Source organism: Lissotriton helveticus, chromosome 3_2, assembly GCF_964261635.1.
Source record: "Lissotriton helveticus chromosome 3_2, aLisHel1.1, whole genome shotgun sequence".
In the NCBI taxonomy this organism is placed as follows: domain Eukaryota; kingdom Metazoa; phylum Chordata; class Amphibia; order Caudata; family Salamandridae; genus Lissotriton; species Lissotriton helveticus.
Window position 1 is genome coordinate 251,311,415 of NC_136062.1, and position 23,157 is coordinate 251,334,571.

The following is a 23,157-nucleotide window of genomic DNA, read 5'->3' on the forward strand; positions in this document are numbered from 1 at the left end:
ATTTATGAAATAGAAATGTTTGAATAAAACTTTTTAAAACAAACCATAGTGCCATATTAAGCTTGCAGAGAAAACAAATAGGCCTGGGATATTTGAAAGCAAATATAATCAACATCTGGGTCATACCACAATACAATCATCCCGACAGTTCGTCAATAGCAGAAGCAATGTCTGTTTTGAGACAGATTATGGACTTACCAAGAGCATACAGGGGTTTGGAGCCTGACAATTGCTTACTGTTGATTGGCTTTCCTGTCACTCTCATTTACCTGCTTCTTATTCGTGTCCTAGCTTGTCAATCTTATGTTTGACTCTCCCAGGGTGCATATCCTCTTTACCAGCTCACTTGATAGGCTGGCTTCTATTCTTCTGCGGCTTGTTTTTCAAGCACTACTTTCTTCTTATACGTTAAGCACACCGTGGAATGTATGTGTTTCCAGGTCCTCACTTCCTGCACTCTGTTTTGCTTTTTGCCACCTGTGTGCTTCTCCCTGTGTCCTCCATGTTGCACTCGCTCTTGTGTTCTCCCCACACCCACGGTTGATTTCTTGTCCAGTTTTGCTTCCACCCCAATCTCTCCACATTGCTCTCTTTTGCCCGTTTGCTCCCACTCCCACTCTACTCTGCTCTCTCTCTCTCTCTCTTTGTCATCTGCTTCTCCCCACGCAGTCTGTGTTGCTTCACCCCTCCCACACCCTTTGTATTGTTTTGGCCCCATCCTTGCCCCCCATGTTGTTTCTACACGGGTTGCTTCTCCCTCATTCACTTTAAAAAAAACAAGTTTGCACGTTTTGTTTTTCTTTTTAGTTATTAACCCCTTCGGTGCTGATGACGGCAACCGGTCGTCATCAGTTATGGTGGGCGTGTGCTGATGACGGCCGGGAGCCGTCATAACCACACCCGCGATCGGAATGTGCCGCACAGGCGCAGAATTCCGGCCGCAGCCAGGGAGTTAATCCAACTCAGGTCGGTAATCACAAAGAAATAAAAGTGTCAGCGTCATTTCGCAGGGGCAGGCATACTTGTTCCGCATACCTACAAAATCATGCGGCCGGCCGTATCAACAGTTTTAAAATAAAATTTCTAACCATGCTGCACTGCATTGGGTATAGCTCAATATGACAATCACTTTGTTGAAATGACATTAGTTTGCAAAAATGTTTATAAATGGAAGAGGAAACATCCATCCACCAATTCAGAGAGCAAGACCAGGAGAACACTGTATAGCCCCATGAGGTCTGTCTGACTGTCCTCCACTCCAGCGAAAGATAACAAGCATTTACAATGCAATAGGTCTCGCATTTACAGAAGTTTGAACTATTGGCATGGTAAATGACAATGCCTTTTATTTATGTTTTGGTTTTTAAAACAAAAATAAAAGGCATTGTCATTTACAATGATAATAGCGTAAACTCTCATAAAAGCGAGACCTATTGCATTGCAAATGCTTTTTTCTCATTTGTAGCCGGTAATCCACAATAGTGAACCGCAACAGACTCACTGGCCGCATCTCTAATCCAACCACGGTTTGTTCCTATGTGAAGACGAGCAAGGGGTCGCAGAGAGATGAACAGATTAAACAGATTACGGCTCCAGCTGTCTCACTCACTGGTTACATATCTGTTCTCTTCACCTCGGCACAGCTTGCCGACAACACCTACGGTGTAGCGCCGCCTGTCGACCCACTCACTGTCCTGTTAGATATCCCTTCTGATGACTGCTTTGTTCTGCCGATCAGAAAATAGCGCCTTTCCGCGAGCCCATGGACTCTCAGCACCATCGCTCAAGCCTCGTCAAGCTAAAGGTGCCTCGTTTTGACTCAGGACTTCACAGCACATCCCCATAGCTGCCAAGGTTTCAGATTGCTACGTGGGACATTTTCTGATTTTGTATGTAATTATGCGAGCGTGGACAGGAGATGCGCGTACGTGTACACAACTCCTGTCCTCTGCACGCGCATGTGCACATGTACCTATTGCATTGCAAATGCTTGTTTCTCATATGTAGCCGGTAATCCACAATAGTGAACCGTGACTGACTCACAGGCTTCATCTCTAATCCAACCACAGTTTGTTCCTATGTGAAGACTTCACAGCACATCCCCATAGCTGCCAAGGTTACAGATTGCTATGTGGGACATTTTCAGATTTTTTTATGTAATTATGCGAGCGCGGACAGGAGATGCGCGTACACGTACACAACTCCTGTCCTCTGCACGCGCGTGTGCACAATGTAACAGATTTAACAGTACACAGCTCCAGCTGTCTCACTCACTGGTTACATATCTGCCTCTTCATCCCGGCACAGCTCGCCGACAATGCCTTCGGTGTAGCGCCGCCTGTCGATCTACACACTGTCCTGTTAGATATCCCCTTTTGAAGGCTGCTTTGTTCTGCCGATCAGAACATAGTGCCTTTGCTCAAGCCCTTGGACTCTCAGCACCATCGTTCAAGCCTCGTCAAGCTAAAGGTGCCACGTTTTGACTCGGGACTTCGCAGCACATCCCCATAGCGGCTAAGGTTTCAGATTGCTATGTGGGACATTTTCAATTTTTTAATGTAATTATGTGAGCGCGGACAGTAGATGTGCGTGTGCGTGCACAACTCTTGTCCTCTGCACGCATGCATATGTAATTATACGAGCGCAGACAGGAGATATGCCTAGGAGTGCACAACTCCTGTCCTCTGCATGCGCGCGTGCACATGTCCTGTCCCCTTTTACTGACAAATCGACAACAATAGGTCTCACCAAGGCAAGCAGCGCAGGCGGTGCGTCGCTAGGCTAGACCTAAAAAAACATGTTTGCAGTCTAAAATTGTGCTGGATGCCATCTGCGTAGGGTGGGAAAAAATCTTCTATTCCGGAAGGGGCTATTAAATTCTGACAGAAGTCTGTGGGGATTCAGTACTCTGCGGGACCTGTAAATATTTTTGAGTATTTCTTGAACTTAATGATATCTATGCTAAGCAATTATTCAGCTGACCCCAGCAACCACATGAAAGCATTCACACAAGAATTGTTAAATTATGTGGCAAAAGAAAAGCTTTGTAAATACCGGTTTTATGCTCTCTAATCAGTGTGGTGTGATATTTTGTGACTTTGACATAATATTAATGTAATTGATTAATTAATTGCATTTTAAAACAGTCTACAGGCATCGCAAGCTTGACCCTTGCAGCCTGTAATTCCTTGTCTAGACTGACAGTAAAAGGATGATCCCAAAGGTCTCCTGCCAACTGTTTTCCAGTATATGACTGCACACTTTACATGTGACATCTTTCCCACCTAACACGAGTGGCAACATTCATAGCAGATGTCAAATTTTAAATGACACTAACTTCTACATTGATCATCTTGTATGTATGTATATGGTATTTCTATAGCACAAACCTAGACAAAAGGCAGCAGAGTGCTCTTCAGGGGCAATGACATGCATAAAGTTAGCAAGTAATAGGAAAGATAGGTGAGCTGTGGATTGTTCATGCATTGTTATGCTGTGTCCTTTACGACATGAGTGTTCAACTCCTTCCTTAATTGGAGCAGCATTGGGGAAGGCTAGGTTGATATGGGGATGTTCTTCCAGATCCTGGGTGCAGAGATGAAAAAGGCCTACTGCTCTGTTTTTTTCTTTTGTACACTTTTTAGGTACAGTCTAATGATGTCCTGGCTGAAGGTGTGCTGAGAACCATCAACAATGGTGCTTTTGTTTGCAAAATACGCAGAGGTTTTGTAAAAGATGCAGCTGGTTTTAAGGATTGTGCAATCTGGCTAAATGAACCATTGAAGTTCCATCAGGATAAGGGAGGTCTGATCATAGTTTACCCGGGCCTGGTTGAAATGTGCTACAGCATGCACAATGCCTGTAAGGTGTGCCCGTGTAGGATGATAGAGAGATAAATAGATAGGTAGGTAGGTAGGTAGATAGATAGATAGATAGATAGATAGATAGATAGATAGATAGATAGATAGATAGATAGATAGATAGATAGACTTACTTCCCAATCAGCTATGCAGGATATAACTACGGTACAGATCTTTTCATTTTGTACGGGCACTGATTCATAATTTGGATGCCAAACACAGTTTGACAGCATGTTGGTTGCCCTGATGTAGCTTATTACTCAGTCTGATGTTGGCTTCATCAGCGGCACCTTAAATAAGGTGTTCTAGGCTTATCACATCCTTGAAAAGTTGCTTTTGAGAAGAAGGTTGATGCACTAAGTAGTATGTACTGAAGTTTCAATATGGCTGGAGCTCCTTGTGTGTGATGTTTGCCCATTTGTATCTCTGCAGGGTTCCGACTCAAAGAAGCTGGAGGACCAGCTGGAGTCGCTTGAACGAGAGCAGCAGGAAAACCAGTAAGGGCTTATTTTACTGATCCAGAAATGATCGCTGAAGAATAATCTCATGTATATTTATTTTATGTCTTATAATATGGACACCTGGATCTCTCAATTTCACACACTCTCTTTAAAGATTTACTTTCATTCATATTTTCTGTTGAGGGGATGGGGCTGTGATGGGTTCCCCAAAATTATAAAACTTTTTTTCGGGAGGAGGGTCACCACATAGCCCCTAATGCATGTAACTTTAGACCATCTAGCTCATTTACGCAGTTGTTTTAGTAAATTAAGACCAAAAACTTTTTTTTCTTTAATTGAAACATGTTCACCAAATGCATCTATCTATCTTTCTATCTATCTATCTATCTATCTATCTATAAAAATCTGCTTATTTTCGAAAGTCTGCACCTGTCTGGAACACTGGACCTAAATATCTTCATGTGTCTGAAAATGTTGCTTGTGTCTCAAAAACACATGGTTCTGAAAAGCTGTTTAAGTCTGAAAATCTGCATCTACATGTGTCTAATTAATCTGTGTGCTTCTGAAAGTTTGTTGCTCAATGGCTCAAAAGTTGCATAGGACTTTATGTCCCATGTAGTACCTGAAAATCTACAAATGTCCAAAGGCTGCATGTGCCTGCTTATTTGCATACCTCCGAAAGTCTGGGTTTGTTGCATCGACGCTGACAGTTTAACTGCAATGAGGATTATTGAGAAGAAAATGGTGCACTCACTGCACGGTCTGGCAGTGCGTCTCTGGACTCAGCGCTTGATGCGAAACTGAGTGCGCTCGCAGCATAGACTGTGACAGCACTTCCGTAGTTGCGATCACCCTGAAGGGTGCTCCGCGCAATTATTGGAACATTTGTAGGGAAGCCAGTGGTTGGAGTTCAGAGACTTGCATCAGAGGAAAGATGTCAAACTTAGGGTTCTTTCTCAGGTGCCTTCATGATGTCATGTGCTGGAAGAAAGGAGTGGGGCCAAGCGTTATGAATAACCCTTTCTAAGATGGTGGTCTGTCCAGAGATTCTGCTGAGTCCATACCTGTGATGTCACTTCCTGTCTGAATCTTATATGAGGGAGCCATTCATGAGTGATTTATGCGTTGCAAACCATTCATGCCCGTATTTTTTTTTTGCATTTGTTATCCACTTGCTACTGTTTTTGCCCCAAATTTTTACTTTTTTTGCAACCAGAATTGGATTTTGTTATGGAAGTCGTTGACCTCTTTGTTCTGGCCTGATGCCAGGGAGCGTTTGGTGCCTTGCTTATCTACTTCGGGCGCGGCTCTAGACTGGCTTACCTCCTTTCTGAGTGAGCGCTTTTTCCAGGTCTTCGAGGGTGAGATAGTCTCTCCCAAACACCCTCTCAGGTGTGGGGTACCTCAGGGCTCCTCCCTGAGCCCGACCCTCTTTAACGCCTACATGGAACCTCTGGACAGGATAGTCCATCCCTTTGGTGTGCGTATAGTCACCTACGCGGATGACACGCAGCTTGTGGTCTCGTTAGACCACGCAGATGGATCATCCGACACCTTAGGCCCCTGTCTAGAGGCTGTTGCCAGATGGATGCAAGCCTCCTGTTTGAAGCTTAACGGGGAGAAGACAGACATCATTCTACTCGGAAATCCCTCCCCGTCTGCTCTTGCACCCGTCTGGCCACCATGTCTTGGCGCTCCTCCTGCCCCCAAGTCCCAGATAAAGAGCCTCGGGATCTGGCTTGACACCGCCCTTGATTTCTCGGTCCAGGCTACTAAGACTGCCGCCACTTGCTTTGGACTAATGAGGATGCTCCGGCGGGTGCTCCCTTTGCTCCCTTTCCAGGCGAGGAGGACCATGGTCCAGGCCCTGATTCTCTCTCGCCTGGATTATGGGAATGCTCTCTACCTAGGAGCACCGGCTTCGGTACTGCAGAGGCTTCAGGTCACACAAAACAGTGCGGCCCGCCTACTGTTCAATCTCTCCCGTCGGCAGTCGGCGAGGAAGGCTCTGAAAGACCTCCACTGGCTCCCAATGGCTGCCAGAGTGCAGTTTAAAGCTTTGTGCATTATGCACAAATCCTTTCACCGTGTAGGCCCAGCGATTCTGCACCCTTTGGTCACGCCTTATGTCCCAGCACGCCCCCTTCGGTCTGGTACCGTGCAGCTGGCCACCTCCTCTAAAATTAACAAAGCCCGTTGGGGTGGCCGCTCTTTTTCCCATTCGGCGACCAGACTTTGGAATGCCCTCCCCTTTGCCATCCGAGGAAATAGCAACCTCCTCTCATTCAGAAAGGCCTTGAAAACGCATTTGTTTGCTAAATCCTGCTGATCTGCCCCGAGCCTGCGCTAAACCATTTTATCTTCAAGCGCTGCGAGGCCCTAGGGCAGTTATGCGCTATACAAATGCAATTTTTCATTTCATTTCATTTCATTTCACTTCTTCATGAAACTGAAACTCAATCAAAAGCTACCAGATTAACAAGAGGAGTTTTTGCTCATTGTGTCTTTTTCCTCCAAACTTGTATACTCTGAATAGACGTCTGACACCTTTCAAGTGTACTATTAAGTGCCTTTCCAGAGGCATTCAAGACGGACAGAATGTAGTCCTTTCCCGGATGTGTCTGAAAATCTGGATTTTTTCATAAAATCTTTCTGTATTTAAAGGTCTGCTTCGGACCTAAAATCTTGATGTGTCTGAAAACTGCACGTGTCTGGGAATCTGCATGAATCTCAATATCTGGATATGTCAGAAAATCTTCATGTTTCATAAATCTGCATACAGATGTAAATGTGTGTGTGTGAAAAATGGCAGGTTTTGGAGAATCGGAAGGCGTCTGCTTTTTTGGAATACTACTTGTTTCTGAAAACCTGTGTGTCTGAAAATTTGTATATGTCTAAAACCGATTTTGGTTTGAAACGTATATGTGTAGGAAAAGGTGCCATCTAAAAATCTGGATGCCTCAAATCTGCATGTCACTGAAAAACTACATGACAGACACATTGTAGTCATTTAAACACTACCACTGTCTTAAAATGGATACATCTTAAACATAAGGTTGCGTTGTAATAAAAACATAAGTGCCAAGGCTCTCACCAGGTGGCCAGGAGGCAGAAGGCCACTGCTGCTTGCACCACACATTGTCCCTGCCAGCACTGCCAATAATAGTAACAACAACCATCACACTCCTACAAGTGTGACAATTCAGACTATTTCAGGCCCCAAAGCAATAAGAATGGCATGGGCGACAGTTAATAGTCATTTTTAATGTATATTGAATCAATGAGTAACTGTTGTTGTGTTCATCTCTAAATTAGCCAGGAAGTGCCACCTTGTGGCAGACTTTCACAAGTGCCGGTGTTGACAATTATGTGCCGGTGCCGAACACCGAAAACCATCGGATCAAATTAAGCACTGGTTGCATCACATTTGCTCCACGCAACGTGGTACATGAGTGACGTAAACCTCTAAGACAGATTTATGAAGCCACTCAAAGCCACTTGACGTGGCTCTGTGTGGCTTCATAAATCTGGAGTAGCGCAATGCAGCACAAATTGCGGCGTTGCACTACTCGGCCCTGGGCAGGCTTTCCAGGGGCATTGCAGTAGGTGTTCCCACGCAACTCCCATGGATTTGACGCATTCCCAGGTTTACAAGAACTTGTAAACCTGGAAGGGCACCAAAATCTTACACCTTCCCAGGGGAGACATAACAAGGAGACATTCCTTTATTTCTCCTTGTGCATTTTGCAGCACAAATAGAGAGAGGAAATGCCTCAGGGAATTGTTTTTGTGCAGGAAAATGTCCCTGCATTGGTGCTAGGCTTCCACAAGGGCACCAGAACAAGGAAAAGAACAGGAATGACCTGTATTCCCTTAAATACAGCACATTTCTGGCCTTTTCCTATGGCACACGGGTCTGAAAATGTGCAAGCACCTGCATTTCTTCAGGCCAAGGGCTTTCTTCAAGGCTAGCAGAGAGTAGTAAATGGTAAGAGATCAGGTTCTTTAAAGTTATGAGTCACAGTGCGTTGGTACTTCATAGATCAAAAAATCCCTGTTCGGAGTGGTAATTCTTAAGAAGACAACCTGACTCCATAAAGTGATCATCATTAAATGGATTGCAAATAAATCAATATTGAGGGAGCGATGGTCAGGTTCCCATTCAACTCCTGCTGTAATGTCACATGTAAGTAAGGCTACGGTCTGGCCTGTGTGCTGCTTAAAGGCCAAAAACACTTGTTGGCTGTTCATAGGAATTATTAGTTTAGATTTCAGCTCAAGACCTTCAATGGATCTAGCCAATGTTTGGATCCAAGATGGCGGAGTGAGGGTCTGCTCTAGCGGCTCGTCCGAGGGGCTCTGAGCTTCTCCTTACCTTCCCTTTCTTTACACGGGCAGATGCCTGCGTAATATTCTATGACTTGAGACACGGTGAAACTGATACTTTGTTACACTTCAAGAGATACAATGAAGCGCCGTTGAAAAATCGAATGGGAAGCCTGCTACTTTGGCGCAGCGGCGGCAGCAGCGGGTGGTTTTAAAGACGGAGAGTAAAACTGGAAAATAACGTCTCGCTAACTTCGTCATCTGCCTACCTTGAAGCGCTTTCACTGAGCAGACGAGCAGACGAGGCTTCAGATTCGAGACACACTGCAGCACGTCCGGACACTGATGATCAGCTTTTCCGATCCGGCAAAACTTCTCTGACGGGTGTTCCGTGTCTGGATCACCGGCTCGGGTCTCAATTGGATTGGCTTGAGCATCAGGGCTGCTACTGCCAGCGGCTGGCGGTGGCGGAGCGAGATGTCTCCTAAGGGTCCGAATCTTCCTCGAGCCACCAAGAGTAACAAACAAGCTACCTCGACGATTCCGGCAGCAGCTCCTGTTGCAGCACCTGCTGCAAGTATACCAGCACAGATTACAGAGGAGTCGGCAGCAGAAACCCACAATGCTGAGGAGACGGGGGCCACCCATGATTGCAATGGTGGAGAAAAGGGAGGGGCAACAGACTCGGAGACACCACCGGCACAGCCAACATCCACCGCTGCTGGAAAACAAAACCGGACTGGAGACCAGGCACAAAGTAAAGGCAAACAGGTACAGAAACTGCCTATATTGGGCAAAGACATTAAAAACCTACAGACTAAATCTATTAAGGCCGGGGATAAACTAACAGCTAAAACGGGCTTCTTAGTTGAAGGAAATGGAGGTGGTCTGGGCCCAAATGTCATTAATTTGGTAAGAGAGTGCACCCCATCTACTCCCCCTCTGAATCCTGCTCGAGAAGAGCACTCTCTTACATCTAAGGTCTTTGATATCCCGACATTACAAGGGGGAGCGCGGCAAGGGCTGTCGACCTCAGGTAGGGGAAACGACTCTGACATTAATCTACCATCAATACAAGATGGAGGTAGTAGTGCTGTTTCCTTACCCCTGAAAGAATCAGAAGAGGGCATATCAGCCAGAACCGACGAGAATATTCCCCCAGTTAAACAATCAACGACTTTCACGCATTCTGAGGTAATAGATGGAATAGATGATACCAACATTGATACTGATATCGATCTGGACTCCTATGAAGATTATGAGGTAGAATCTGATGAAGCCAGGGATCCTAAAGCAAACAGCTCTAATCTTCGGGTGGGGGGGGGATCTGTAAGGCCAAAAATAAGCAGAAAGCCAAAAAAGGGGGCAAGGTTTGTAAAACCCCAACAAGACTTAAAAGCAACAATAAATTAGCGCAAATGCAAAAAAAACCCTTACAAGTTAAGAGCCCGCTGAGAAAATGGATAGAGGCAAAGGGCCTAGTTAAAACCATGGCGCTAAGACTCTCAGGGGGGAGCCCCTCGGACCTCATGGCCTTAAATCCCTCCTCAACTGAAACAACTCCCACAAGTATTCTATCTAGTAATATTAGTTCACAGCCAGCGGAGCAGACCTGGGAACAGATTCCAAAGGGACATGGGGACCCTATCACCTCTAACACATCTGTGATGATACCAGCAGCAGTGGGAAGCATGGTTAATAATGCATCGTCCTCTAAGATGACCTTTGAAGGCATTGATCCTGAAGCATCACCAGGTTCAACCTCGGGGATTGCAATGACTAATCAATCACCGCTAGATGAAATAGTACAAATATTAAGTAATCAACGAGCGGAGGCACAAGAATACTACCTTCAATTGAGGGAAGACAATAATAAGATGCAATCTTCTCTCTCTGAACTTACGGCAAAAATTGGTGGTATATCACAAGAAACAATAGAGCTTCAACAACGGGTCGTGGAGGTGGAAGAGACTACTACTAAAATGGCTGTATCATCCGAGAAACATGATGATCAGATCTCTGGGCTTCTAAAGAAAGTTGAGGACTTGGAGAACAGACAAAGACGCTCTAATTTGAGACTATTTGGGATTCCAGAAAAATCAGAGGGATCAGATCCAAGGGCTTATATTGTCGGTATACTCCAGAAGGCCCTACCTGACTTGGCCGATTGGGACTGGGACTCACAGATACAACGGGCCCATCGTTTGCCACTATTTCAGAGAAACAAAGACTCACAGTTTCCCCGTCCATTTATAATTTATTTTGCGAACTTTCATTTACGTCAGGCTGTTTGGCAGAGAGCACGTCCTAACTCACCAATCTTGGTTGGGGAGATGTCGCTTTTCACTCGTTCAGACTTAAGTAAGGAAACTATGGACAGGCGGTGGCATCTCCGAAAATTGATTGACCCCATTAAAGCTTGTGGCGCCCAGATATTTTTACAAGAGCCAGCACGTCTTAAAGTTATTAAGAATGGGCGCACACATTATCTTAACGATCTCAAGGAGGCTGAAGCTTTTCTAGCCAATATAAATTCTGACAAAAGTTAAACTAGATTTATAGAAGAGTTATTTAGGGAATCTTTCTAGTCTCTCCAGCCCTTTTTGATGAAGCAATCAGAATTTGCGTAGGTTTATCATGGCTTACTATAGGGAAGGGGGGCGGGGAGCTCGTAGGGACGATCCTCTACATGAGCTGCCTCACCAACGGCAGCTGAAGCTGAAGGGCGGTTCCTCCCCGGCTGGGGTAGGTACCAGGGGGGGCAAGGGGGTGGGGACCTTCTCCGCAGGTCATGTTGGGTGGGGGGTGGTTGAGGGGAGAATAGTAAAAATCAGTTTACAGGCTGACAAGGACTTGTTTGAAGATGGACTAGACATGGATGTTATGGTATTGAATGAGAAATACATTAGACGCTGTATTATTTGTTTGTGGAATCAAGAATTTATAATGTTTTTTTCATCTTTTTTGCTTTTTAATATATACAACTACAAACGAATAATTCGTATTTGGGAGCGGGGACCGATGCATTTGTTAATTTTTTAATGCATGAAATAAAATGCTTAGCCTGGAATATAGCGGGTTTGAATAGTAAAGGCAAAAGATCTTTGGTCTCTGAAGAACTGAAACTATATAAGCCACATTTTTGTCTACTATCAGAAACACACCTTATTTGGAAAGATAGGAAATTACTTAATCAACTAGGATATGAAATCATGGTTAGCTCTTCCGCCGGTACGTCAGTAAGAGGAGTGGCTATACTAAAAGACCGGCGAGTTAGGTCAGAAGTGATACAGACTGCTCATGATAAAGATGGTAGATGGGCAATAGTCCAGCTTAAGTATGAAAATAATACATTTGTACTATGTGTGGTATATGGATCAAACATAGACGAACCAAGGGTCTTCGATCAACTGAACATTAAATTGTTGGACTGGGCAGGGGAACTGATAATTATGGGCGATTTTAACTGCATTATGGATTATAAATTGGATACAACCAGATCAAATAGCCATCAACGGATGCATAAGACGAGGGCAGCTATATTAGATATCTGCCGCTTGCATAACATCAAAGACGCCTGGCGACATCTTTACACAAAACGACCTGGGTATACCTATTATTCGGCACCCCATAAATTATGCTCCAGATTGGATATGGCCTTAGTCAGCGATAATATATTAAAGACTTGCTCTATGACCCTGTGCCCTCGTATTTCATCTGATCACAATGCCATAATCATATCATTTTCCATACCACATAGTGTAACTCCTTTTAGAATGTTTTCCTTTCCTAGATATCTTACTTCAGATCAATCTTATATTGCGCAGTTGAAAGCCCATCTTGTAGAATTTATTAGCATTAACAAGAACTCGGCCTCATGTCATATAGTATGGGATGCCTGCAAGGCAAGTATCAGGGGCTTTACACAGGCCTATGTGCTTAGGCAAAATGCCGAACATAAACAAAGTCAAGCGCGGGTAACACTGCAAATAATTAACCAAGAAGAGCAATTAGCTCTAGCATTGCGGCATAACTTACCAACTTGTATAGATATTAATCTTAAACTTAGTAAATTAAAAAATGATGCAAAGAAAGATCTCTACCGGAAATACAGTGCCAATATTCACAAATATAAAATAACACAATACGAGGGAGGGGATAAAATTGGCCGTATTCTGGCCTATAAAGTGGCGGAAGCTAGAGCAGGCTCTTTAATTTCCAACATCCGGGGGTCAGATAACAACATTTATAATAATCCACAGGAAGTGTTAGAGCAATTTGCTAGCTTCTACAAAACTCTATACACTCCAGAAAATCATCCGGATTCTGATCTTATACGGGATTATATAGATAAATATACACCGAGGTCTGATGACAGGCCAGATCTGAGCTCTCTATCTGACGAGATAACAATGATAGAATTACACCAGGCTATCAATTCCCTGCCCGGGGGCAAAGCAGCAGGGGAAGACACCATCCCTTTAGAGTTATACAAGGCTTGCTTGCCTGAACTAGACTTACTATTATTAGAAGTTATGCAGTCAGTAGGAACGAACGGAAATGTACCTAAATCATGGAATAAAGCGAAAATAATATATTTAAAAAAAAAGGATAAACCAAAAGAAGAGATGGGGTCATACCGACCAATCTCATTGATCAATACTGACGCTAAACTTTTTGCTAAAATACTTGCACTTAGACTGGCACCTGTTATGCCCCAATTAGTTAACACACAACAGCACGGCTTTATTTTTGGGAGAGATACCACCTCACATGTAAACATGGCTATTACGGCTTTTGACGTCGCAGAGATAGAATCCACCCCATTAGGTATGATCTTATTAGATGCAGAAAAAGCATTTGATCAAGTGGGGTGGAACTATCTCTGGAGTGCGTTGTCAAAAATAGGGTTTAGGGGAAGGTTCCTGAGGGGTATACAGGCCTTATATAATAATCCCATTGCCTGTACTAGCTATAACGGTTTAATTTCCTCAGATTTTCCTATTTTGCGTGGCACACGCCAAGGTTGCCCTCTCTCACCTCTTTTATTTGCTCTTTCTTTAGAACCTTTTTTAATGGCTCTTAATTCTCAAACCCTGATTGTCCCTTTCAGCTCTGGCTCAAAAGAGCTTAAATTGACCGCTTACGCTGACGATATTGCCGTCTATACACACGATATAAATCAGGCTCTAAGAGGAATTGAATTAGAAGCCACTAAATTTGGGAAAGTGTCTGGATACAGGATACAGGCTTAATATACAAAAGACTCAAGTTATTGCCAATTATTTACCATCTACGGCTACCCCAGAGATCTGCAAGGTAGCTACTTATCTTGGTGTCAAGATTACGGCCAAAATACAAGAAATAAATCATATTAATTACAACGAATTAATCAAATCCACGGCTTTAATTTTAAAGAAATGGCATAGGTTACCCCTGAATATTATCGGCAGAATTAATCTTATTAAGATGAAGGTATTACCTAAATTCTTATACCTATTTCGATCGATCCCGTTAGCATTGAATAATCGTTTTTTTCAACAATTAGATGGCATCTTTAATAGCTTTATCTGGGGCTACAAAAAAGCAAGAAGATCATTGAAATACTTGAAAAACACCACAAACGAAGGAGGGCTTAATTTTCCAGATTTTAAGTTGTACTTTTGGTCTTCATTTGTCTTACGATTACGTTCTTTATTTCATAAAGGGGGAAGCACATTTTTTCATCAATTTATGCTGAAACAAGAGTCAAACATGTTTTTGTTTAGAGTAAATGACCCTAACTATTTCAAGAGGGTAAGGTTCAAGACGGCTAGGGATATAGTAAAGATATGGAAAAACATACTGACTTATAGTAGGACTTCATTTTTCCATCCAAGGTCTTCCAAGTGTATTTTCAGATAATACTAATAACATATGGGCCGAGAAGGGAATTAATATTTTGGCCGATTTATATGGCCCACAGGGGTTTGTTGATTTTAGTACACTTAAAATAACATACGATCTACCAGAATATGCTAGATATAAGTATCTTCAGATTCATGATTTTTTAATTAATAAAAAAAGATTCGAAATATTACAGAATGTGACATATGGACCGGTTTATATTCTAAAAAAACCAAATCAGTCATTAGTGGGGCGTATAAGCTACTCGTAAAATATAAAACAAATGACCTGTCTAAACTTATGGAAAAATGGGGGGCCCAACTTGGCCTTAATGTCACCATGAAGCAAATAGAGAACTCGTTGTCTAATATTAATAAGCTAGTTAGATCTTCCAGCCTTAGGCTACAGCAGTTTAGAACAACTTGTATGCTTTATTACACTCCGGCAAGAATCTCCAGGTGGTCCCCTAATCCTGACTTCACAGATCGTACAAAATGCCCTAAATGTCTCGAAGTAGCTGCTAATCTAGTACACATGTTATTCTCTTGCCCCAAGCTTAAGACTTTCTGGGATAAGGTCCAAGATACATGTAGACTTAAGAAGATTGGGCTGCCCATGCGCTCTGCCTCTTTAATTCTGCTAGATTGTAATACTTCCCCAACCCCTCAATCTCCCTTGGCAACTATACTAATTTCTTGTGCTAAACTAACTATAGCAAGAGCCTGGATTGCTACGGACCCACCTACTGTTTGGGATTGGTGAGCTCTAGTTATGGAAATATATTCCATGGAACTTGCTTTAGCAAATACAAGGGGTGGACGCTCTTTGGTTAAATTTGAAAGAAAATGGGGAACCTGCTGTTCGACTTGATATGACTTTGTCAATCTTTATCTTTATTTGACTCATTATGAAATATATTAGCTACCTTTTCCTTTCCTGCTGTTTTATGAATCTGTATGTATATGATCTTTCGGTGTTTAAAAAAAAAAAGGAATTATTAGTTTAGTTTGGAAAATATCTGGTCAAACAATATCAAAATTATATAATTAATTGGAAATAATCTCTGGAGCAGTTGTACTACCAAAGCAGTTCATACGTATTTAGAAGTTACTTCATGATTTTTCCCTGTGTCACTTTACTGAAGCTTAACTTGACTAGGTTTTAGGGCTTTTGACCTAGGTGGATGCATAAAGTAACTTGTTAATGTAAGTTTTGAATTTGGGTCTTACGAGAGTGGGTCCTTTTGGCCAATAGCCATTTATTTTCCGCAGATTACTAGTGTCAGTCACAATTATCAGAGGACTTTAGATTTGTAAGCATGGTAGTCAATAATCAGTGATTTGTTTTAATATTTTCTGAATGTTTGACGCCAGGAAAGATGTGTCCAGGGCTGGACACATCTTAAGGAATTCCCTTCAAAATTGTTGCAGATCAAAGGTGAGAAAGACTACTGGGAAGAGAGGCAGATGTTTTATAAGAACTGGATCCACAACTGAATAGGAAGCTTGTCAAGTTCCTATCTTTAGTAGTATCCAAGCAAAATATGCTTGCTACCACAACTAGCGTATAACTATTCATAGGCTTCCAGCAAAAAGACTCTGAACATGTTGTACTTTTAACTTGCAGTATTTAAAAACTTTTTAACAGTGCATTGATTGAAAAGTCATTTAATCAAAACATTTCACTTGAATGTATTTTTGTAATGGTTTTAATTAATCAAATACAATACCATTTTACTTACTTATAAAAATTGCCTTCAGGACTGTACAGTTCTGGTTGCTCTCTCACCTGAGGACGTTTAGGTAGAGTAGCGCAGAACATCCTACTTTTTAATCTAAGAATTTCATCTTAGAGTACGGTCTGCTAGTCCAATAGGGCTATGTACCTTTCTATTGGACAGTGACACTGCAGAGACCTGGTTCTGGGTCACCGCAGGCCTGCTTTGACACACCTAAGAACCTTGGCCAAGTGGTAGGGTTCCCAAACCAAATATGGTTCCGGGGTGTGCACCCATTAAACACCTCCTTAATATATCATACTTCTCAAACTTTAAATACTTCCGTCACAGGTGTTTGTGGGGCTGGCTTATTGTTGTCCTTTTTGGTCCATCGGAACATCTAGCTTTCCTCCAGGGAGATGATGTGTGCTGGTTCTCTGCTGACCCTATAGCTGACCACCGTATTCTTGAAATGTGTCTGTGGCAGGGGCAAGATGAAGGAGCTGCAGAAAGAGAAGGCGGAGATGGAGTCGGAGGTCAGGAGGCTGAAGGTAATTTATCTTCTGGAGCATCACTGCTGCCATTCTCTGAAGGTGAAACCCTTCTGGTGGTCTTTTTAGAGCTACACATCATCACAAGGGCATGTTCTCCTTCAAAACTAGCTGGCCACCAAACCCAATGCAAGACTTTTCCTGTTTCCTTGAGGAGCCTGAAGGTCTTTAGAATTGCTTTCTCAAAACACCAGAATCTATGACTGCAGATGTTGGCTGCAGGCCTAGGGTCCTGTGCCATGGTTGCTGTTACTGTCGATCCACAGGTATCCCCATGTTTAGGCATCTTTGATAGCATACGTCTGAGTATCCAAAATGCTTGAGTTGCAATGATGAGCGACTCGCGACTGGTTTTGTGAAATGTATGCACGTCCCGCAGTACAAATAGTCAGCAGCATTAGCATATCTGGTCAATTGTCATTTGCAGGCTCCACCCACTTAATTTAAGTGGAAATTATGTTGGGGCTGGCCCTAGAGTCCAAATGATCTGAAAAGTAGTTTCCAGCTTTTGAGCTGTGCCTATTTTGCCCTTTTACACGTTTTCATCATTCTGCCTTTTGCACATTATATATTAAATTACCGTATTTATTATTTGAATGCCTTTAATTACTGAATCAAATATTTTTTAAGTGCTATTTGGTAGCATAGTTAAAGAGTTTCCTGTCTTCATTGCAGGACGGCAGCTCTTCCCTTCGAGGTGAGCTGGAAGTCTGCAAGCGTGAGCTGGAGCTGGAGAGGAGCCGCGGTGCCACCTTGCAGTACCAGGACCACGTGCTGCAGCTTCAGACCTCAGGGGCTGAAGCATTCCCCCCACATCAGGTTAGTCATGAGGCAACAAGTAAGAGACTGCAGGTCTACAACGACAGGAGCTTGAACTAAATAAAAGGGAAAGTACATTCTAGGGTAACCGGACTAAAGATGACAAGATAAAGCTATATAAGCGTTTATTGTACATACTAAAGTGAAAAGTAAACATATTCTATACATCATTTATATACACACCAAGGGAAAATGATACCATGGCTTAAAGACCCCAAAGTGGGGTCAGTGAAGTGATGTCCCTCACCGAGGCAGTCTTTCATGCAGGCACATTATTTTGTGACAAGGGTACTATGACATTATTTTGTGACAATGGCACTATGACAGTGTTGATGTATCGGCCCCTGGAGGTAAAAAACGCATGAGGTAAAAAACGCGGGAGGTAAAACGCGAAGTAATCATCGGAAGAAGTTCAAATAGAGAACAAATATTCAAATGAGCCATGAACGCATGTATTATATGACACATTTCCTTTCTGTTCATAGGATGAGGACAAATAAACCGATAGCCACTGACAACCTATCAATACATAAAATGAACATAAAAGTATAAAATGGAGCCACTGACTACATATTGGCCACATTTATAATGTTAAACTCTGGAAAATGGCTATTTGCACAAAGGAGTACAGTAGGAGGGGGATGTGCGCATCTGTAGAAGCTAAAGCAAGGGCTGGAATGCCCGTTTATGTTCAGGGGCCTCATCTTTCAAGGACGGTACTAGTTCATCCAATAGGTGGGCTGTAGAGAATTTTCAAAACCCGCCTCCATTGTAGTGCCATACTCTCGGCCTCAGACCATTGGAGAGTTGATGCCCTTCAGACTGTCAGTGCCAGGTGGTGGCAGCCTTTCACCTCACAACGATGGTTCGTTTTGCAAGAATCACCCCAAAACCTTGGGCACTGCCCTACTGATCTGTGGTCTGTTGTAAAGACTCAGTAACCAGCTCTCCATGGAGAGCAGCTCCAACCCCCCTCCCCCACCCTTGATGGCTACCAAACTGTCTGTCACCTCTTTCCAGTTTCCACTAGTCACTCAATTAAGTGTCATCCTGATGCATATGTTTGAATCCGCAGCCACCATGTCCCATCTGGGATACTCAGAGCTATGGCTGTGGAATATTCTGTTGAGTTTACTGGGCACGAGAAAGATATTAAATTATATATACTTAGACCTAGTGTTGTAGGACAATTAAAGCCCAATTCACAAAGGTACTTGCTGTAGTAAAGTTACGAGTTTGGAGTATCCGCACTCAGGGCGAAATCTGCGCACTACGCATTACTGAGAGTGCACCATGCGGAGATTCCACCTCGAGTGCGGAGGTTTCTCAATGAGTGCAGTGAGTCCACCACGAGTGAGGAGACTCTGCACTTGTAACTTTACTACATATAAGTACCTTTGTGAATCAAGCCCTTAATATGAGTAAGTCATTGCCCTAGCACATTCTTTGTTGCGATAATTCTCTCCCTACGTCTGCCTCCCATTCTCTTCTCAAGTTGTTGAGATCAATCACAGACTGAATTGCTTTGCTAAGCCATGATGTTAGCCATCTGCCTTGGTCCATCACATATAAATCTTGAACTGAGGCATGTATGTGCACTTCAGCGTTCCTAATATTCAACACATCCCTTAAAAGTAGGATGGTCTTTGTCTTCTTTAGGAACTGCCTGTCTCACTCATATTGTTCTTCTTAAGGGTTAGGCATCATCAAGGAACCTCCCTGACATAAGTTGTCCATCACTGATATTCCCACTTCTTCCCAGTGCTCCAAGACATCCCTGCATACAGTACTCCTGTGCCCTAGGGATACAACTTTAAAGTTTCAGTGGGGCATAAGGGACGGTGTTTGCATTTAGTTTTAGGATCCATTAGTAACACCTAAGTGCAACTTGCAACAGGCGAGGAGCGTTATAAGGGTGAGGAGTTGCAATAATTAAGTTTGTCCAGAAAGACTCGCCAACTGCTGCTATGTAAAATGGGATCACACAACATACTGTACAAAAGGTGAAAATCATTTTTTGACAGTTGGAGAGGGAGATAGATAAAATAATATAGGAGGAGAGGGAACATAAATAGTTTTGAGAGGATGGCTCTGTCTATGGGGGATAGCGGCAGTGTCTGTGCTCTACAACTGGTACATCTCATGACAAGTCGCAATCTAGTAGATCAACATCAGAGCAGAAAACTCACAAAAACAAGTAACCAAAAGTTGAAGAGTATTATGTGATTACTCAGCCCTCCAATGGAACAAACTTGCCTTGGACGAGGTAACGTCCCACCCAAACATCTTCCTAAATTCTTGCAGAGGTCAAACTATCTGCATAACAGAAGTCTGAGCACCCTTTACATAAAGAAGCATATCACCAGCATATAATACTATGGCTTGAATGAAGTCCCCCAATGGAACGCCCCATTCATACTCTTCTCTTTTAGCACTATTGTCATCGATTCTATCTCCAGGGTGAACGGAATAGGAGTCCGAGAGCATGCTTCCCTCTACCTGGGGCTGTTTTGAAAGCCATTTCCGTGGTTGGACACTAGAAGTTGAACTGGTATAAAGCAATTTGACCCAGTGAATCATGTTGGGACTTATGTAAAATTTTATAAAACAGCAAACATACAGTACCATCATGGGGAATGAAAAGCCTTCTCAATATCTAATTCTAGGCATGCTGAGTAGGGTCAGATGGAGAGGGAAGCTTCTAGGACCCAGTACAGTTGCCTGATATTAATGGGAGTGCTTCTATCCAGATTGAATCCATACTGATCTGTCTGAATTAGGCACTGGTAGGAGTCACTTGGCTCAGTATTTTGTTTTCTGTGTTTAGAATGCCAAGTAGTCTGCATGACAAGAGTTCTAGGGACTCCCTCCCTAAAAAGCGGTCGTGTACAGTGAGGCAAGTCTAGGACAAGTGTTCTGCAAATGTATAATAGAATTGTTTTGGGGACCCATGTTAGCCCTAGGGTTTGCTAGCTCCTGTAGTATTGTCCATCATTGTTGTGTTTGCAGTTACCGGGGTAACCCAGAATAGCATCAAATTCTCCAAGAAGCACTTCATAGCAGCTACAGAGTAGTCTGTAGTATTGTTGTTTACCCTTGTGCAATATTAAAAAAAGGTACTGTGTATCTCTCCTTGGGTGTATACTGTGGAGATGGGAGAAACCATAATAGGGTTATAAGGGAGCCCGACTTTTTCTTCCTGATAAGGCAAGATAATAGTCTGCTCACTAGGGTTTGCTAGCTCCTGTAGTATTCCCTCACTTCCTGTTCCTCAATTTGAAATTTGTGTTGGGGTAACCCAGAATAGCATCAAATTCTCCAAGAAGCACTTCATAGCAGCTACAGAGTAGTCTGTAGTATTGTTGTTTACCCGTGTGCAATATCAAAAAAAGGTACTGTGTATCTCTCCTTGGGTGTATACTGTGGAGATGGGAGAAACCATAATAGGGTTATAAGGGAGCCGACTTTTTCTTCCTGATAAGGCAAGATAATAGTCTGCTCACCCTGTCTCTATCTGCATGTGTCTTTGCTAAATAAGTGGTGTAATCCGTGCATCATAGCCGCTCCACCAATGCTGCATATTTTTCTCTGACCCCAGGACCTCTCTACAAGTGATGTTATTAATGAAGGCAGTTTACAACTTTGCTAAGGAGTCTTGCACCTCCTTCAGCCCTTTTCAATGGATTGATGGGTCTCCACGGTCACCTATATGCACAGTCCTCGGATTACAACTTTAAATGCATCCTATTCGATCACTGGGGAAGAGCTTGTCCATTCATTCTCTGCAAAATATCCCTCAAAAGGTTGGAGAGCCTCTTGAAAGGTTGAGTCCTCCAGCATGACCTATTAGAGCCTTCACATAGGTGTGGAAAAGTAAATTTTGCCATGTTCTGTGTCCCTACGTGTCATCCATCATATGTTATGTGTGCATGATTAAATATGCATATGCATTCCCTATGTTCGATTAATGACGCAATTACAGTTGTGTCCACCTCTAGTATGCCAGTTTCCAGTTCTCGTGAATACTACGAATATCAGGCCTATGTAAAGCCACGTTGCCACGTTTCTCAGTGTGCACGTTATTCCATTGTAAAGCCCCCGTTTCTAGGCCTCAAAAGGGCCTGGACACGAGATTCAGTTCCTGTCTCCTGAAGCCTCGCTGAGGAGCGATACAGCCCCCACCTGTATCCTCGACCCTTCACTTACTTCCTGCCTTGCAGTGCCCGGCTCACCCTGGCTCTGCCTCTGAGTCTGCCAAGAATATGTTATGATTCCAGTTATCAGTTCAGTCCTCCTTCTCTGCATTCCTAAAGCTACTGAATCGCATCGATAGTTTCCGTCATTGTCTAGCCTTCACGTCTCCACGTTAGAGAAATACTGCATTTAATGGTCATTTAATATTCTTCATCACGCACTACATGTAGAATAATGCATGGTCCAGTCTTAGAATCAAGTTAGCCTTTCCCCTCCTGACTTCTAGTTTATATCAACATGTTCTCTAAACATCAGATACTAGATACTGTTTAGGTACATGTCGCCCTGACTCTCCAGACTTCAGTCTCTGCTCCTAGCACAGAGTTCATAGCCCCCAGCTTCTCCTAGTAACACGTCATTGCTAGTTTGCGCGCACCATCAGGTTAGAGGTCCCGGCTCCTCAGGTAGCCCCCTCCATGGTTTCCGCCCCATTCATGACATATTCTGTTACGTTTGCATCACATGTCTATGTATACGCCCTGTTACACCTCTTTTTACCCTTATCTTTCGCGACTGCTACGCGTCACGCCTTTTGCTCCACCCACTGCTACGCCTATTGCAATGTAATGCTATGTGTTTGCGTTATGTATATATGCTCCTGCACTGTTATTAAAAAGTTGTTCCCTTTGTCCCGATCCTGACACCAGCAGCGCTGCTGGGCCTTGCCATCCTATTCCTGTGCAGGTTGTCCTGTTCCTGTCCTTTATGCTGTAATAAACCTGCAAACTCCTACTACCTCGAATTTTGACTCTTATTTATTTGAGCTATCTGTTATTCATTTATTCATTCAAAAATAGGGTATTATTTATTTATTTACCACATAATGGCGCCCGAATAGGGACCTGCCCTTTCCCCACGCGTCGGTGAAGCCACGCCGACCCCCTGACCCTCTGCAGTCGTGACGGAACTCTTCTGCGCACCGGCAGATATTTCTGCTTCAAGTATCCCTCAGGCCCACGGAGGAGACGGAGGAGGCGGTCCAGCATCCAGACGAGACGGTGGAGGAACGCGGCGAGTCCCGACCAGAGCCCAAGCCGAGAGTTCAAGGTCCGAGGTATCCGGAGGCCCACCCGTAACAGAAGTCCGAAGTTCGTCCGTCCGACGTCGAGGCAGTCCAGTCCAGTCTGAGGCCTTCCGTTCTTGCTGCCCGGTGAGTACCGTTACTGGGGTAGTATCTAGACAGGGTCAATTTAATTGACTTTGGTCCGTGGGTTGGTGGTACACAGACCCACAAACGAAGTGTCCACTTCGGTGGATGCGGGTCCTGACGTGTCTCTTTATGA

General features: G+C 43.5%; 1 protein-coding gene across 2 annotated transcripts in view; it reads left to right on the forward strand.

Moving 5' to 3' along the window:
- LOC144826621 (uncharacterized) overlaps window positions 1–23,157 on the forward strand; it is a 280,323-nt gene that overhangs the window by 149,676 nt on the left and 107,490 nt on the right. For both annotated transcript variants that reach the window (XM_078685143.1, XM_078685144.1), the window contains exons 13-15: window positions 4,293–4,357; window positions 16,738–16,801; window positions 17,477–17,620. In XM_078685143.1, coding sequence (XP_078541269.1) covers window positions 4,293–4,357; window positions 16,738–16,801; window positions 17,477–17,620 — 273 coding nt within the window. The remainder of the gene's footprint in view (window positions 1–4,292; window positions 4,358–16,737; window positions 16,802–17,476; window positions 17,621–23,157) is intronic.